Source organism: Eschrichtius robustus, chromosome 5 (assembly GCF_028021215.1).
Source record: "Eschrichtius robustus isolate mEscRob2 chromosome 5, mEscRob2.pri, whole genome shotgun sequence".
Lineage (NCBI taxonomy): Eukaryota > Metazoa > Chordata > Mammalia > Artiodactyla > Eschrichtiidae > Eschrichtius > Eschrichtius robustus.
The window spans coordinates 87,678,553-87,698,489 of record NC_090828.1 but is presented as its reverse complement, the minus strand read 5'-3'; the positions used below and the strand labels follow the sequence as shown (position 1 = coordinate 87,698,489).

Below are 19,937 nucleotides of genomic sequence, written 5' to 3'. Positions count from 1 at the left end.
TTTCCTTATCTCCCAGAGTTGGGAAAGAACTCTTCTCTAGTCCTTAGTGTATTCCATAGCCCAAAGCAAGGAAGGAATGCACATTTGGGGATTTAGTTCCTGGACAAACTCATTGGTTCAGTTCACACAAAAATGAGGATAATCTATTTACTCTATAGGATTATTATAGGATATAGCTCACATTCTCAAAGGTCTTAGTTGGAGGACAAAGAAGTGTTTATCTAAGTGTAAAGGGCAGAGCTCCTTAGGGAGCTGCCCTAAGCAGAGCCCCTAGTGTCTGAAATAGAAAGGAGGAGCAGCATTTTGTTTAGATGTTTGTCAGTGATTGGAGATTGACAATCAGCATACACAGAGTGGGAAGAACTAAAGTTGGCTCACAGAGTCCCCGAAGGGTGGAGTCTGAGCAGAAGCGCTTTCAATTTCTCACCCAGAAGTCTGGCCTATAAACCTGTAACGAACTCTTGAGAGGTTTTTTTTGTTGTTGAAGGAGAAACACTGGGAGCTGTGGACCCCACTGGAATCCTAGCCGGTAAGCCCTGAGACACTGATATATATACTCTGTACACAAATATACATTCAGTGATTTTTCTAAAGGGATATTCTCTCTGCTAGAATTCTTGTCATAATGCTTTAGAGGTTTCTTCTGCCAGTTTCTTCTCTTTTTCTCCTCCAAATTATTTTCATAAGAATGGTGCAACACCCTAAAAGTGTTCTCACCTTTAAAACTGCGAGTTAAATGAAGAGATTTTTACCAATATAGTAAAAAAAGAATTGATGTCAATAGTATACTGCAATTCATCTACTGAAAGATAGTTATAGTTGAATAAGTTAATCTTGGTACTTGAGTTTAAATGGTAAGATTTGATCAAAATTCAGATTATTAAATAAGCTTTAGGTCCTTTGTTTTCTGGTAACTCTAGTTGTCTTTGGTGCTGTTAGTCATATTCAGTTTTTGTTTAGAGAAGTGAAACTGTCTATTTCTTGAGTAAGGTTTCTTCCCCTTTCACTCTGTGAAATGTTTGCCTAAGAATGGAAGGTTGATACACATTTTTTTCTATATAGCTAAAAGAGTTTCTTTTTTCTTTCCTGCTTTTACTTTGAGGACGGAGGGGTGTTTTTTAGGTAGTAATATTGCAGCAAATGCATTGAACTTATTAATGTGAAACTCAGCATATAATTCATATAAGCTTAGATATGAAGTATGCAGCTATGTCAGTGATGTCACTCATTCCTCAAACAATGATATATTTAAAGAACACTGTTCCATGCACATATATTAAGTAATACTTTCTTTCTCAATGAAAAGCTACACACTTTCTTCATAATTTGCTTTACCAGGTTCTAATCTTTGGACTCAAGTGAATAATTTGCTCATTTCAGGCATGAAACCTGAAACTGTGTAAAGATTAACTACTGGGTAGTTTAACCTTAGACCTGTGGGCAACTAGGAGATCCTGAATTCCATAATTCCATAAAAAAGTTTTTATGACTATAAGAGTTTCAGCTTTAAAGTTTTAGCTGTCTAAATAAAATTGAAAACACAATTTACAAAATTTCAAAAGCTAAATTGACAGTAAAATGGCAATTTCCATCACAAGGTATTAATATGAAAATATATTATGAGACTATCTTTTATCTCTTTAGAAAGGAATTTACTTAAATAATTTTATTTGATCCTAACCATGATCTTCTGAAGTAGAATTTAAGATAGTTTTATATAACACTGCAGCAGAGAAATGTTAGGTGACTCGCCTAAGACCATATGTGTACATGTCCACTTTTAAAATAAAATTAACACTAAATACATGAAGTATAAAATTCAGAATTTTTTAAAACTTGGGTTGAATTTCTTTATTTCAATATCAGAGCACGTCAATTTACCTGCAAATGGTAAACCTAAACAAGGCATAAAATTACAGTTTATTAAGCACTAATTGTCTTAGTGGCGGGGTGAGTGCAGAATTTAGCAGGAATTGTTATGAGTTAATAAACTGGTTTCTTGGAGTGAGGGCACTGTGTTGTCATGGGCACTGAGGATTTTATTTACTTCTGTCGGGAGCTGTGCCTGTTGGCAGGGTGGCACCCAGTTTGCTCTTCTGGAAAGACTATTTCACCAGCAGGTATCTTACTGTCAGTGCAGGTGAGGTTTTGACACCTGGGCTATGACAGGCCCAGAAGTAGGACCAGCACTTTAACCTTTGCCTGGCTGGGACTGAAAGGATTAAAAAGAGTAGATGGAGTTATAGCCTGTGGTGCTTTGCAGACTGAGTACAGGGCTGAAAAAAGAAATAAAGGGAGAGAAAGGGAATGAACCAAAGAAACATTGAAAGGAAAATCAGGAAACAAGATTGAAAGAAAAAGAAGTGAGAGGTTCAAGTCTTGGGTCAGGAATTCTTCTCTGCACATTCCACCCACATGCCCTGTCAAAGACAAGCACAATTTGACTCAGCTCCTCAGGCAAGTGCAGTGCCAAATTGTGAGCTCTATTATCCTTCTCTTTCATTTTTGTTTCTACTCTATTGATTCCAGAGTTTGGTCTCAAAATAGGGGAAAATGACTCTGATCCCTCAGAATTGTTACAGGGATTAAATAAGAAACAAATATAAAGAGGCTAATGAGTTAATACAAATATTTTTTTTTAAATGAAGTTGAATTTTATTGCTAATATGATGGCAGAAAATTAATTTGTGTATTGATTTAGATAACCCAGTTAGAGTTTAGAGTCAGCCCTGATGAACTCTGAAAGTGCTGACTCTCCAAAGGAAGTCTCTAATATAAGGCAAGCTCTCTTGATTCTGAATCCCATTGAAAATGTTCCTTTAATTATTTCCTCTGTGGTTGGAATGAGGAGGGTATTCCTCTAGTAACAGTCATTAATCCTGTCAAATAATTCACCAAGCTATTTTGTGAATCTTATTCAATTGCCATTTGGGGGGGAACACTCTATCTGAAAGGCACTGCTCAGGAATGGGTTGGCTACAAAGATAAACTAAACAAGATTCAGGCGCCCAGGTAGATTACAGTTCAATAGCAACTCAATCAAGCTACCATAAGTAATGGGTTTATAGTAAAGACACACTTGATAGACAGAAAAACAGCTCATGGGATTCTTGGAACAGTCAAGCAGGCAGCCTCCCAGGCCTTGCACATAGTTTATGGCACAAAAAGATTCAATGACCCTCCTGACCGGCTTGTCTTGTCACCTTTTCAGGAGGCATAGCTGTTTTATCTCTTGCCATCATGTGATTAAGTGACTCTTACTTGCTGTTGGAATCATTTCATGTTTTAACAATCAGTGGTTTGGTCTGAGTCCGAAAAATGAGTCACTCATGACAATACTCCTTCTAGACCCTACCATTTTATTGCTCCTCTCTTTGACTCTTTTAAATTTTTGCTTGTTTCTAACTGAATAAATAGCTATATCTCACAGCTCAGATTCTTGGAAGAATTGGATTATATGTTCAGCTAAACACCATCATGACTGTTGGGCTAGAGCTTTTACAGCAAGGCATTCACAGACCACTGACAAAACAGTGCATTGTCTTTAGTGGGTCGAATGTCCAGCAAAGGTCTGGTCTACTTACTGTGACCAGGCAATTGATAATGTCAAGCAGTGGAGACACATTCATTGCTATTTAAAAGGCAGGTTCCTTCATCAGAAAACTATAGGTAGAGACCCAGATAAAATCAAGTTGTAGGCATGGCAAGCATGTTTGGTTTTTCCCATACACATATGTATCTAAATAATTATAGTACCTAGCAGAATATATTATCGTAAGAGGTGTGCTCATAAGTGTTATAGGTGTCCAGAAGAAAAGACTACTTTTAGCTCAGATAACATGACAAGCCTCATGAAAAACAACAGTATTTGAGCTAGGGCTTGAAGGGTGACTAGGATCTGAATATGTAAAAGGGAAAGTATAACATTTTAGGCAAAGGGACAGAAAAATCACAGAGATAGAAAATTTCATGAAGCGGACAAATAATTTAGTTTGGTCAGGTATTAAAAGAACCATCAACATCAATATCAAAAGCTTTGACATTGGTACAAAAGCATGAATCGGAGCAACTGGAAACTATTAACTAAAAAGAAGCTAAAAAACATACTCAGATAAAGCTCAGTAACCTTATCTGGGAATATAAAGAATGGCTCATCAGGGGAGACAATTGGCAATTGAGAAAGGAAGAGGTCAAATAAATAAGCAGGAGAATTTAAGTTCAGAATACAGGAAGTATGTCTATTGTAAAACACTCAGATATACAACTCTTAATTGCTTAACACTGTGTGTTGGTTGCGGGGGGAGGAGAGAGAGTGAGGGGTAGAAGAAAGATGACTGAACTGAGATTCTAGAGCCTCATCTCTGTTAGTTTCAGTTGGTCCCTAAGAGTTCTAGACTTTATGTACAGTCTATGAGTTGAAAAATATCAAACTTCTACCTTCTGATGCAATTTTCTCATGAGCTACAGACTCAAACATTCAATCCCCAGCTTGATACTTCTACCTGGATGTTTAATACTCACCTCAAACTTAACATGTCCTAAACAGAACTCTGATTTTCCTCCTCAAAATTTTTCTTTCCTAGATATTTATTTCACCACTTTGAACATATTTGCTCATATCCCAAAGCTAAAAGTCACTCCCTTTCTTCTTCTCACCAGAGATAATTTATCTACTTTTTTCTCCAAAATATGTCATAAATCCACACATTTCTACTTTTCCCCCTCACCATATTTAGTCTACTATCATTTTTTCCCTGAACTACTAAAGTAGCCTTAATTTGCCTCTCTTTTTTTCACTCTTATCATTCATCAGAAAGCAGAAAAAATGACTTTTATTTAATGTAAAGTAACATCATATCACTCTCCTACTCAAGACCCTCCAGTGATTTCCCATTAAAGAGAAAAATAGCCAAACTCCTTTCTGGCTTTCAACGTTCTTTATGATAAACTTTTGCCTCTGCTTCTCTTACCTTATAGTCTTCCCTTCTCCTTGATTCCATGACTGCATTAGTTGAACAGCCCAAACCCATCTCCACCTCAGGACCTTTGCACTTTCTGTCATCTTCCTCCAGGTCCAGATCTTCACATGCCTAACTTTATAACATGATTCAGAAATGCTCCTATATCCCTGCCTCAGAGAGATGCACTTGACCCACCCCTCTAAGGTAGCAGTTCCATGCCCCAATGACTCTCTATCCCATTCTCTGCTCTCTCTACTCATAGCTCTTGAAACTATCTGAAGTTACATTATTTTATTTAATTATGTTTCCCTTCTTCCACTAAAAAGTGAACTCAACAAAAGTCACTATTTATATACTCTCTTAGATACTGCTGTTCTACCAGTGTTTGGAGCTACACTGCAGTTGCTCAATAAATATTTGTTGAAAGAGTAAATAAATGGAAGGCTGTATATGTGGTGTCGACAATAGTACAAGTATGTAAGTAAAACTAGCCTGAGCAAATTTCTTGACACCCACCAGTCTCTGTTCCCAGAGAGTGTTCCAACAGGTTCTTAGATGTGTGTGTTAAATTAGATGCCCACCCCTCAGGCCGGAGTTTTAATATAAGCAGGTGAGCCTCCTTGACTGTAAGTCTAAGCACAATTGGCTGCCTCTGAGCCGGCCCCTGGGACAGGTGAGTCTGAGCACGTAAGCTCATTAAGAGCTATTACTCAGGTCCCTACTCTTTTGTGAGTCTTGGGACTCCAGCCCTATTGACTTTCCAAATTTTCTGTTTTGGGGGCTTGTCTCTTAAATGCATGTCTTAAAACTTGAGGTATCTGATGTGGGGTTTGAACCCTTTGCTTCTCAGGGAGAAGCTCCAGGTTTTGATTCCCTCCAGATTGTGGGTCACCACATGGGCAAGAGGGTGTTAAGGCCAGATTGTGTCCTAGCCTCTTCTACTCACTTCAGTGTGGTTTTCTCCTCGTTCTCCTGATGTGTAGTTGATGCTCAGCCAGCCTTTAGGTTTTTTCAGAGGAAACTGCTTCATATGTAGTTGTAGACTCAGTGTGTCTGCGGGGTCAAGTGAGTTCAGTATCTTCCTGCGCTGCCATCTTAAACAGGAAGCCTCTCCTATTCTTGCTCAATTTCAAAAAACTAAAACTTTGGGAAATAAATACAAATATAAAAAATAAATACAAAATAAATATAAATGTAAATCTCCATTGTCATTTATCCCTTTCCGAAATTTAAGTTTTCTTTCCAAAAAGGTGGGAAGTGTTAGAATGATGACTAAAGGAAGCAGGAAGTGCTTTCAAGAAACACCACAGGGTCCTGCTTTGTTCAAAGATGCTCTGTATGACTGTGAAAGAGAAGTTTCTCATTAGCAGCAGCAGGTAGATCTCTTTGGTCTTCATATGGCAAAAATTACTAACATTATTTAAGGTGTTTAAATACTTTTTCATCGATATTGTTTTTATTCACAATAAAGAATTTGTTAAGGTTCTATTGTATATATGTTCATATTTTTAAAACTATGATCCAAGAATCATTGGGGATGGGAGAGTGGAGGTGGGCTAGGGAGAAGGAGGATAAGCTAGGTGGGGCACTGCTCTTCTATACTTTTCACAAAAGCATCTTTACTGTTACCTCCTAGTAAGACACCTAAAGGAAAAAGTGCTGACATTATATATGTTTGAATGTCATTAATTTGGACCACTTCTCAGAAAATAAAAATGGAAAGAGCTAACACTTATTGAGAGCTTACTTTGTCTTGAGCACCATTACCTAATTCAGTCCTTTCGGCATCCCTAAGTTACTATTATTTTCATGATTATGTGCATGAGAAAAACTCAGGCATGGGGTTTAATGCTGATTGTTAATTATATTATTCGTGAGGTTGGGAAGATGAGAAGCTTAGTTAAAACAAAAGGTGTTTTACCTAAAAGCTAATTTTCTACCAAAAAAAAAAAAATGATGGTGGCTAGATTATTTTTAATTTTTTTCAAATTAATTTTTAGAGGAGAACTTATAATGGAACCTTCACCTCTTGAGTTACCAGCTGACACAGTCCGACGCATCGCATCTGAACTTAGATGTCACCCAACAGATGAGAGGGTTGCCCTCCGCCTCGATGAGGAAGATAAGCTGAGGCACTTCAGGGAGTGTTTTTATATTCCCAAAATGCAGGATCTGCCTCCAAGTAAGAATACTGGAAAGGGTTTTACTTTTCTTAATCAATTTATTAACATATTTGCTACTGCATGTGTTCATCATAAATCTTTGAAAATCATTGTTCTGTTACATAATAGAGCCATTGCAATTGTGTCTGCAAAACAGCAGGCACCTGGTGGTATTAAATCAACCTGTCAGCCTACCTTAGTCTCAGATTCTATATGTTTCCTCTCCTCTTCTGAAGAAAATACTTACAGGGTTCTTATATTGTCATCTAGTTCTCTGAACAATAGAGTTACTGATTGAAAATTATAGCAGATGCATTTACTTGTTCTCTTAAGCACTCAGGGCTCAAAAAAAAAAATCTTTTTCAATACAGTATTAGAATACCTTTTGTTTTGTGGCACCTAGTTCATGATAACATATTTGTCTAAGAGAGAATATTATTTTGGGACTTGGATGTATTAGGAAGGATGTTATATAAGTAGCCATCTTTGTGTGTTGTGGCACGTATGACTTACAAAAAATAATTACATAAATAAAATCAACTCCTAAGAAATGCATATTGCATTTCAAAAAATTAATACAGTAAACTGACTTTGTTCTTGTTTTGGAGGATGTTCTGTTTCAAAAAAAATAGGTAGCACAGGTAAAAAAAATGAAACAATTTTTCATATTTGGCTTAGCTCCATTTTCCATCGATGAAAAAGTTTACAAGTTGAATAGAACTGATCCACCAAAATGGGTTTCACATACTTAATAATTCAGTCTAATTTCCTTTTTTCTTCAGATTAACTGTGGCAGGTACAATTTTGGATACTCATAATCCAAGAGCGTTAGCTAATATGATTTTAAGATGAGATTGGGTCACATAACTGTCATATTTGGCTTATATCTTATTATGTAACACAGGATGGCACCTTGTAAAATTATGTAAGTGTAAAATAAAAGGAAGCCTTGTATCCAATTTAAAGTTGCTTACTATCAATTGAGGAAGACATTGATGAGACCAGATAAAATGGGGTTATAAGTGAAGTGATGTGGGATCACAGGAAAAAATTTTCTATGTCTTTCTGGAATCTAAAATGCAAGGGCATTTTGATTTGAAACTTAAGGGATGAAAAGAAATATTAATGTGTGAAATATGATGAAATTAAATCTAGGAATATTCTATCAGTGATGGGAAGGAAGGGGCCTCGTAACATACAGAACACAGTGTGGAAGTCCTCAAAAATTCCCAGGACCCACTTAAGACAAGTTAGCTCTGGTGACCCTGCCCCTATGCGTTCTCCAGCCTCTGGGCTGCCTGGGGCTTTGATGAGCCCCTAGTTCAGGCATGACAGCAGAACCCTGGAGTGCCACAGAGTTTAAGATTGCCTTCTCAGCACACAACAAAACTATAAATTGGGAATCAAGGCTCTAGAACTTTATGCCATTTATTGAAAGCTGTAATTTCCCCATGATTTAAAAAACTTTATTTTATTCCTTTTCATGAGTGATAAGAAAAACAGACACAACAAAGTAAGCAAATAAATACACTAACAAGACCTTTCCAGTGAGGGCAGAAGATGGTATCAGAGAGAAGGAAGAACTGAGGAGAGAAAATGGCCAGTGGTACATCGTAGCTGCTGCCTGGGCTGAGATTCCTTGGGAAATAATGCTAACTAATGGCCACATCTAGACACCCATCTATGAACAATGGCTACTTCCTCAACACTGGAGGTGATACATTAGGGAGTTTTGATTTCTTTGTCTGTCTTTCTTTTCTTAAGATGTCTTTCTTCCATGTACTACCATTAGGGATTTGACGTAGGACCCAACTCCGGATTTTCAGGTATAAAACCTATTGAAATAAATGGGTACACAGAAAGTTAAAATGCTATTTTGAATTTATCACTTTTTCTGTTACTGAACTTAAGCCTCATTAACTAACATAACTCTCATCCTCATGTTGAGTCACTTACATTCAACAAATATTTATTAGTTACCTTTACACATTCCCCCTCATGCCTTGAAACTTACTTTCTAATCCAACTCTCCCATTCCCAGCTCAATGGATTTGTAGTATAAACAACTAACAAAACTCACAGGGTATGTCCTGGGAGGCACTGTGGTCTGATTTTAATACCAGATCAACACAGGACTCTTCTACTAAGCTTTGAGGTAATTTAATCAGAACCCAGATAAAGATAGTAATGTACGTATAATCACTTTATTATACTTAAGAGTTGACTCTAGTATCCTGATTATAGGTATCACATTTGTATAAATAGAAAATAACTTAAAAATCACAACCTTGGTTAAGTTATTGCTGATTCTTAAAGAAATATAAGGGGAAAGAAGATGAATTGATTCAATAAAAATTTAAACAATTCATTTGTTAAACAAATACAGTTTTGAATGATACAAAAATTTACTTCATTAACCCCAGGAGTTTTTCTAAATTAGTTATTGTCAAAGTGTGTGGTCTCCTGACCAGCACATGAGGATCACCAGGGAATTTACCAGAACTATCAATTTCTCGGGTACCGCCCCAGAATTACTAAATCAGAGACTCTGAGGAGAGCCCAGTCATCTGTACTTGGTCTCTTCGGATGGTGTCATAGATAGTTGGATTAATTAACTTCTATTCTCATTATTCTCACTCTAGGAGTTCCTTACTCTCTGAAGGTTCATCCTTTCAACAAATATTTATTAAGCACTTAATCTGTTCAAAACATTATTCTCAAAACAGTTTATCGTGAACTAAAGAGCAAAGTTGTCACTTTCCTGAACTTTTATTCAAGTATGAGGAGACAGATAATAAACAAAATTACAAACAATGTAATGTGTACTCTATCTGGTAGTGTGCTAAGTGTTATAAGGGCCGGGAGGGTGGGAGGAGTGTCATTTTACTCAGGGTGGTCTTCCAGGGAAACACTGATGAGATGACACCTGAGCAGAGATAAGAATAAAGTGTGAAAGTGAGCCTTAAGGATACAGAGGTGAAGACAAGCCTGGTGGCTCTTTTAAGTTTGCCCTGCCAACCGTCTTTAGTAAGTTAAATTTAAGCTATCCAAACAAGATCTACTATTATTCTGACTCCGTGATATTTAGCCTTGGTTAGATAAAGCTGACATAGAAAACTATCATGCCTGAGTTTGTATCCAGGGATTCTATATAACATAACAGAGCCTCTTCAGTTCAACTACTGTTAGTCTCAGAAGACAGTGACAAGTATGAGGTATCAGTAAACGAAATAAAGGAACGTGTGCTTTTCAACATAAACTGGAATCCTTTATTTAATGATAGCTAATGCTGTGTTAAATAAAGGCTTTATCCAGCTATAAAAGACATCTATTTATGACTGTGATTTTAATAATGACTTAAATAATATCCATAAGAAAAACAATGGAGTATCTCTTACTTAAAAGCTAAATTTTCTAGACATTTTGAACTTCTCATGGCAGTTGTGTTCTGTAATTTAACGGACTTATTTGTATCCTTCTCTTTTCTTTTGTATTACTCTATCTGCTCCCTGAGAGTAGGGACTGTCTGATTTCTCTATGTCTGAGTGGGTGTCATCTAGGCAGACCCTAGTGGGGGAGGCAGCCAACAAGATCTTATCCCTCAGAGAGAAGAGCACGTGCAAAGACACAAGCAAGAGAAAGCAAAGCTACAGACATGATCAAAAGATACTATGTAAATAGGTGGGTGTGGGTAAACAGTAAATAGTATATATACAATAGGGTAAATAGGATAAGAGGGTAATCGCTATAATAGCGTAAATAGAAAATAGGTGGGTGTGGGTAACTGGCAATAAACTAAATAATTCGAAAAAAAATTTTAACTATTAATACTTTGTAGTGTTTGGAATTTATGCTGAGTTTATACATAGCTGTGAAAAATGAGCTTGTGAGGACAAAATAGTATATTCATGTTATGGATATCATTTCATCAACAGTGTAGAATCATACTGAAGAGGGTGAAAATAGAATTAAAGAAATGATTTAGCATATCTTTGCAGAAATCCAAAAGGGATTGTGAAAATCGAAGTAAATGCATTGGAGGGGAAAAAAGGGAAGAGACTCAAGAAATGTTTGGAAGACTCATTGAATAAGCCTGAATCATTAGCCATTGAATAGACTATTAAGTAGGAGAAACATAGTGTGAGCCAGACTTTCTGATTTAAGTAACTAGTGGTAACTAGTTACTTAAATAACTTATTTGGAAACTGTTTATTTAAAGAGAACCCAGGTTTGTTTTTTTTTTTCTTGTTGCTCTGCCCTTTGCGGCCTTCACCTCAGAGTCCAAGAAGTTGGTAACTGTGTTTCAAGCAGTAGAAGCAGGTAGGGTCAAAGAAGAGTGTGTGTGTGCTCTCCCTTGAAGAAGGTTCCCAGGAGTAGGCTTATTACATATCCACCTGCCCACCATGCCATGACCCCATCTCTCTGCAAGGAAGACTGAGTGTAAAATATCATTTTTATGCTTGCGTTACCAAACCAGGTACATCTGCAGCAAGACAAACACTGAGATGCTGAGATTTGCAGCAAGAAAAGGGTGATTCATAAGGCAGTCAAGCAAGGAGACAGGAAAACAAATCTCAAATCCTCCTCCCTGGAGGTGAAGGGCTTTAGATATTTATGGGATAAAGAAGCAGGGTAGTCTGGGGCATGGGGCTCGTGGAGAAAGGTGACTGGAGATAAGAAAAAGGTGAGGTAATTGTTATTCTGTGGCAGCACAACTGAGCTATTTGCTTCTTCATGGGACACATGTTCACAAAATGGTGACCTCAGATGTTCTGAGGGTCGACTTTTTGGCCCTCTGACGTCAAAAGCTCACCATCAGATGCTGGCGCATGCCCAGTGGTCAGTGGTCTCAACCAGTCTTAACTGGTTTGAGCTCAAACTGGACTGAGTTGACTCCAAGTTCCTGAAAAAATGACTTGGGCAAACATCTTATTGTTTAGGTTACATGCTGCTTAGAGGATATGCAAATGTTTGTAAAAAACAGTAACAGCCAGCTTAATCAGTGAAGGCAGATTGCAGCTTATTATTCATTAACCAAGTTATCACTTAATGGATCTAACTGATGACTACCCTCAGTTTCACTTGGGAGCCACATGCTTTTGTTTTGCTTTGTTTTGTTTTATTTTGTTTTGAATAAGAAGATTAGTCCCAGACCTTCTGAAATAACTACATAAGGAATTAGTTGGACACATTTTAATAACATGCCTATACCTACATCTCACACCAGACCAATTTTTTTTGGCCGCAGCACGCAGCTTGCAGGATCTTAGTTCCCCAACTAGGGACTGAACCCATGCCCCCTGCAGTGGAAACGTGGAGTCTTAACCACTGGACCACTGGGAATTCCCCAGACCAATTAAATTGTAATCTCTGAGTCAAGCCCAGGTACCATATTTTTTTAAAGCTCCTGATGTGATGGACTAGTACATAAATTCAAATGAAATATATAAAGATCATGAGGATATATATATTATTTTTAAAAATTAACATTCATGAATAGATTATCATAACTAGTTTAAAAAGTATTATACCCACGTATTTATAATTTTAAAATGATTGTTTATCTCTCTCAAAAACAGAAGACTATCTGGTACTGGTATCTAACAACATATTTGCAATTAGGATCATGTTTGGCCAACTTTGATAATACTAGTTGGATGCTCCAAACACACTGAGTGCTCTTTTTGTGGAAAGCATTAGAGTAGGAAATTTATATATGTTGAAGACATAAAACCCTACTCAAAGACTCTAAAATACTTACAACTCAAAATTTAAAATAGCTTCATTAGCATGCCAATAATTAATATATTAAGGGGGCACGTTTCCTTTCAGTTACCTGAACCTAGTGAAATGTAGCAGAATTTAAATCACTCCAAAAGCACCTGACCTGAGAGGGCTACTCGTTGGGTTATTTTAACTACAGCGGAAAGGGTCTAGAAATATACTGTAAGAGGTGGCAGGCAGTGGTAATGGATAGGATCAAAAGACATCAGCAGAAGTATGCATTCACTACTTTAGGCAACTGGATGTGGGAAGTCTCCAATGAGGAGGGATTGCTAAAGAAAAAAGTACTAAAACGTAACCCATAAAGGAAAGATCTACTAATATAAAGGCACTAAAGCCAGATTACAGTTTTCTTATCTTTATTTTCTCACTTCATTGAAGGAATTAAAAGCAGCAGCAGTGAGGAACAAGAAGAACAAACTACAATAGACATATTCCTCTGTTCCAAACTATAATTTTCTGAATTAGATCAACCCTGAGCTGGGGATGGGGAAAACCTTTGAATCTGAAGTGATGTTGAAATTTTTATTCATATTTAAGAAGCAAAAATGAAACTGGTTTCTGGGTTAGATTTAAAAACATATAAATGAACTAAAAGAATAAGCAAACAAGGTCCAGAGTGATGGACATTTTTGATGCATTGAAATTACTAAGAAGCAAACAAATGAGTTTCCAGAATCATGAACTCTAGAGCAATCATAGCACAACCTTTGTCAAGAGATGAGACTTCCAGACAAATGAGGTGAGGCCTGTTTGTAGAAAGCTGAAACTCTTCAGTTCTTAGACCATTTAAAGTCAAGTGAACCTTTAAGGACCTTTAAGAACCTTTAGGTTGAATTGTGTCCCCTAAAAATTTAAATGTCCTAACCACTAGTACCACAGAAAGTAACCTTATCTGGAGATGGAGTGTGTAGATGTAATCAGATTAAAATGAACTCAATAAGATGGGTCTTAATACAATATGACTTATAAAAAGGGGATATCTGGAGACCAATGGGGAGATACGCAAGAGGACTACTGAGAAATTATAAAAGCTTATGCCCAAATCGACATCTCCTACTTCAAAGAAAAGTAACATGAATGCATCATTTCTAAAATACATATTCTGGCAGAACACTAAATCCTCAATATTCTAAAAAAATTGTAAACAGACAGAAAATATCCTGAAGAACAAGAATGACTGGTTTAGGTCAAACCTGACTTGACTTTGGAAGAAAGAATAAATGCAATGAATGTTTTCAGAAAGGGAACTCTCCCCAGGCCATGAACATGGAAATATTAAACAAGCTGCCCAATAGACCCCACAAGATGTCGAAGTTGTGTAACAGTCAGACCACTGGCATTGAATGAATAGGAAATAAGTTCTAACCTGGAGCCCATCCATTCTCATGGAGTTATTCCAGAAGACTCTAGACTCGGACTCAAGCTATAGGAAGCAGGAGATAATTATCAGCAATGATCAGTGTGACAGTCAAGAACTGACATGACAATTGACAATTTAAAGATGGGAACCAATGAGTCATGACTGACCCTGAGGTCCAGCAAATAATGGACATCCTAGCCAAGGAGCCTCTCTTGGCACAAATGCAGAACAACTCCAGACACTCAGGGAACACACAAAGAATATATAAAGTATCATGTCATCTACAAATAGTGACAATTTTCTCTCTTCCTTTCTAATTTGATTGTGATTTCTTTCTTTTTCATGTCAGATTGCTGTGGCTAGAATTTTCAATCCTATGTTTAATAGAAGTGGTGAGAATGGACATCCTTTTCTTGTTCCTGAATTTAGAGGAAAGGCTTTCAGCTTCTCATTATTGAGTATGAGGTTGGCCATGGGTCTGTCGTAAATGGACTTTACTATGTTGAGATATGGTCCTCTATATCCACTTTGATGAGAGTTTTTATTATGAACGGATGTTGAATTTTGTCAAAAGTTTTTGCTGTGTCTACTGAGATGATCAGGTGATTTTTATCCTTCCTATTGTTAATGTGTTGCGTCACACTAATTGATTTGTAAGTGCTGAACCATCCCTGTGACCATGGAATAAATCCAACTTGGTCGTGGTATATGATCCTTTTTATACATTGTTGGGTTCAGTTTGCTAATATTTTGTTGAGGGCTTTTGCATCTATAGTTACCAAAGATATTGGCCTATAATTTTCTTTCTTTGTAGTGGTTTTGTTTAGTTTTTATCTCAGGGTAATTGTGGCCTCATAGAATGAATTTCGGGGTGTTCATTTTTTTGAAATAGTTTGAGAAGGATAGGTATTAGTTCTTCTTTATATGTTTGATAGAATTCCCTTGTGAAGCCATCCGGTCCTGGACTTTTGTTTGCTGGGAGTTTTTGTTTGTTTGTTTTGTTTTTTATTACAAACTCAATTTCACTGATAGTGATTGGTCTCTTCAAGTTGTCTATTTATTCTTGAGTCAGTCTTGGCAGGTTGTATGTTTCTAGAAATTAGTCCATTTCTTCTAGGTTGTCCAATTTGTTGGCAAATAACTGTTCATACTCTTCTCATGAGTTTTTGTATCTCTGTGGTACTGGTTGTTATATATCCTCTTTAATTTCTTATTTTGTTTATTTGGGTCTTCTCTCTTTTCTTCTTGGTAAGCCTGGCTAAAGGTTTATCAATTTTGTTTATCTTTTCAAAGAACAAGCTCTAGGTTTCATTGATCTTCTCTATTGTTTTTTTTGACCTCTATTTTATTTATTTCCTCTCTGATCTTTATTATTTCCTTTCTTTTGCTGACGTTGGGCTTTATTCTTCTTTTTCTAATTATTTTAGGTGGTAGTTTAGGTTATTTGAGATTTTTCTTATTTCTTGAAGAAGGCCTGTATCACTATAAACATCCCACATAGAACTGCTTTTGCTGCAACCCATAGAAGTTCTCACTCATAATTTTTTTTTTCAATTTTATTTTTTTATACAGCAGGTTCTTATTAGTCATCCATTTTATACCCATCAGTGTATACATGTCAATCCCAATCACCCAATTCATCACACCCCCACCCCCACCCACCGCTGCTTTCCCCCCTTGGTGTCCAAACGTTTGTTCTCTATATCTGTGTCTCTATTTCTGCCCTGCGAACTGGTTCATCTGTACCATTTTTCTAGGTTCCACATATATGCGTTAATTTCACAATATTTGTTTTTCTCTTTCTGACTTACTTCACTCTGTATGACAGTGGAGATTCATCCACATCTCTACAAATAACCCAATTTCGTTCCTTTTTATGGCTGAATAATATTCCGTTGCATATATGTACCACATCTTTATCCAGTCATCCGTCGATGGGCATTTAGGTTGCTTCCATGACCTGGCTATTGTAAATAGTGCAGCAATGAACATTGGGGTGCATGTGTCTTTTTGAATTATGGTTTTCTCTGGGTATATGCCCAGTAGTGGGATTGCTGGGTCACATGGTAGTTCTATTTTTAGTTTTTTAAGAAGCCTCCATACTGTTCTCCATAGTGGCTGTATCAATTTACATTCCCACCAACAGTGCAAGAGGATTCCCTTTTCTCCACACCCTCTCCAGCATTTGTTGTTTGTAGATTTTCTGATGATGCCCATTCTAACTGGTGTGAGGTGATACCTCATTGTAGTTTTGATTTGCATTTCTCTAATAATTAGTGATGCTGAGCAGCTTTTCATGTACTTCTTGGCCATCTGTATGTCCTCTTTGGAGAAATGTCTATTTAGGTCTTCTGCCCATTTTTGGATTGGGTTGTTTGTTTTTTTAATATTGAGCTTCATGAGCTGTTTATATATTTTGGAGATTAATCCTTTGCCCGTTGATTCGTTTGCAAATATTTTCTCCCATTCTGAGGGTTGTCTTTCCGTCTTGTTTGTAGTTTGCTTTGCAAAAGCTTTTAAGTTTCATTAGGTCCCATTTGTTTATTTTTGTTTTTATTTCCATTACTGTAGGAGATGGATCAAAAAAGATCTTGCTGTGATTTATGTCAGAGAATGCCTTCCTATGTTTTCCTCTAGGGTTTTATAGTGTCCGGTCTTACATTTAGGTCTTTAATCCATTTTGAGTTTATTTTTGTGTATGGTGTTAGGGAGTGTTCTAATTTCATTCTTTTACATGTTGCTGTCCAGTTTTCCAAGCACCACTTATTGAAGAGACTGTCTTTTCTCCATTGTACATCCTTGCCTCCTTTGTCATAGATTAGTTGACCATAGATGTGTGGGTTTATCTCTGGGTTTTCTATGCTGTTCCATTGATCTATATTTCTGTCTTTGTGGAGTACCATATTGTCTTGATTACTGTAGCTTTGTAGTATAGTCTGAAGTCAGGGAGTCTGATTCCTCCAGCTCCATTGTTTTCCCTCAAGACTGCTTTGGCTACTCGGGGTCTTCTGTGTCTCCATACAAATTTTAAGATTTTTTGTTCTAGTTCTCTAAAAAATGCCATTGGTAATTTGATAGGGATTGCACTGAATCTGTAGATTGCTTTGGGTAGTATAGTCATTTTCACAACATTGATTCTTCCAATCCAAGAATGTGGAATATCTCTCCAACTGTTAGTATCATCCTTAATTTCTTTCAACAGTGTCTTATAGTTTTCTGCATACAGGTCTTTTGTCTCCTTAGGTAGGTGTTTATTCCTAGGTATTTTATTCTTTTTGTGGCAATGGTAAATGGGAGTGTTTCCATGATTTCTCTTTCAGATTTTTCATCACTAGTGTATAGGAATGCAAGAGATTTCTGTGCATTGATTTTGTATCCTGCAACTTTACCGAATTCATTGATTAGCTCTGGTAGTTTTCTGGTGGCATCTTTAGGATTCTCTATGTATAGTATCCTGTCATCTGCAAACAGTGACAGTTTTACTTCTTCTTTTCCAATTTGTATTCCTTTTATTTCTTTTTCTTCTCTGATTGCCGTGGCTGGGACTTCCAGAACTATGTTGAATAATAGTGGTGAGATTGGACATCCTTGTCTCGTTCCTGATCTTAGAGGAAATGCTTTCAGTTTTTCACCATTGAGAATGATGTTTGCTGTGGGTTTGTCATATATGGCCTTTATTATGTTGAGGTAGGTTCCCTCTATGCCCACTTTCTGGAGAGTTTTTATCATAAATGGGTGTTGAATTTTGTCAAAAGCTTTTTCTGCATCTATTGAGATGATCATATGGTTTTCTTCTTCAATTTGTTAATATAGTGTATCACATTGATTGATTTGCATATATTGAAGAATACTTGCATCCCTGGGATAACTCCCACTTGATCATGGTGTATGATCCTTTTAATGTGTTGTTGGATTCTGTTTGCTAGTATTTTGTGGAGGATTTTTGCATCTATATTCATCAGTGATATTGGTTTGTAATTTCCTTTTTTGTAGTACCTTTTTCTGGTTTTGGTATCAGGGAGATGGTGGCCTCACAGAATGAGTTTGGGAATGTTCCTTCCTCTGCAATCTTTTGGAAGATTTTGAGAAGGATGGGTGTTAGCGCTTCTCTAAATGTTTGATAGAATTCACCTGTGAAGCCATCTGGTCCTGGACTTTTGTTTGTTGGAAGATTTTTCACCACAGTTTCAATTTCATTACTTGTGATTGGTCTGTTCATATCTTCTATTTCTTCCTGGTTCATTCTTGGAAGGTTATACCTTTCTAAGAATTTGTCCATTTCTTCCAGGTTGCCCATTTTATTGGCATAGAGCTGCTTGTAGTAATTTCTTATAATCCTTTGGATTTCTGCAGTGTCAGTTGTGATTTCTCCTTTTTCATTTCTAATTTTATTGATTTGAGTCTTCTCCCTCTTTTTCTTGATGAGTCCGGCTAATGGTTTATCAATTTTGTTTATCTTCTCAAAGAACCAGCTTTTAGTTTTATTGATCTTTGCTATGGTTTTCGTTGTTTCTATTTCATTTATTTCTGCTCTGACCTTTATGATTTCTTTCCTTCTGCTAACTTTGGGTTTTGTTTGTTCTTTTTCCTCTAGTTCCTTTAGGTGTAATGTTAGATTGTTTATTTGGGATTTTTCTTGTTTCTTGAGGTAGGCTTGCATAGCTATAAACTTCCCTCTTAGAAATGCTTTGGCCGCATGTCACAGGTTTTGGATCCTCGTGTTTTCACTGTCATTTGTCTCTAGGTATTTTTTGATTTCCTCTTTGATTTCTTCAGTGATCTCTTGGTTATTTAGTAACGTATTGTTTAGCCTACATGTGTTTTGAGTTTTTAACGTTTTTTTCCCTGAAATTCATTTCTAATCTCATAGCATTGTGGTCAGAAAAGATGCTTGATATGATTTCAATTTTCTTAAATTTACTGTGGCTTGATTTGTGACCCAAGAGGTGATCTATCCTGGAGAATGTTCCATGCACACTTGAGAAGAAAGTGTATCTGCTGTTTTTGGATGGAATGTCCTATAAATATCAGTTAAATCTATCTGGTCTATTGTGTCATTTAAAGCTTGTGTTTCCTTATTAATTTTCTGTTTGGATGATCTGTCCATTGGTGTAAGTGAGGTGTTAAAGTCCCCCCCCACCCCCCGAATTATTGTGTTACTGTAGATTTCCTCTTTTATAGCTGTTAGCAGTTGCCTTATGTATTGAGGTGCTCCTATGTTGGGTGCATATATATTTATAATTGTTATATCTTCTTCTTGGACTGATCCCTTGATCATTATGTACTGTCCTTCCTTGTCTCTTGTAACATTCTTTATTTTAAACTCTATTTTTCTGATATGAGTATTGCTACTCCAGCTTTCTTTTGATTTCCATTTGCATGGAGTATCTTTTTCCATCCCTTCACTTTCAGTCTGAATGTGTCCCTAGGTCTGAAGTGGGTCTCTTGTAGACAGCATATATATGGGTCTTGTTTTTGTATCCATTCAGCAAGCCTGTGTCTTTTGGTTGGAACATTTAATCCATTCACGTTTAAGGTAGTTATCGATATGTATGTTCTTATGACCATTTTCTTAATTGTTTTGGGTTTGTTATTGTAGGTCCTTTTCTTCTCTTGTGTTTCCCACTTAGAGAAGTTCCTTTAGCATTTGTTGTAGAGCTGGTTTGG

The 19,937-nt window shown here is 36.7% G+C and overlaps 1 protein-coding gene across 1 annotated transcript in view; it reads left to right on the top strand.

The window, feature by feature from the left end:
* Positions 1-332: 332 nt before the first annotated feature.
* KYNU (kynureninase) overlaps positions 333-19,937 on the top strand; it is a 101,429-nt gene continuing 81,824 nt past the window's right edge. The window contains 2 exon segments of the mRNA XM_068543995.1: positions 333-529; positions 6,962-7,143. Coding sequence (XP_068400096.1) covers positions 6,975-7,143 — 169 coding nt within the window. The 5' untranslated portion in view covers positions 333-529; positions 6,962-6,974.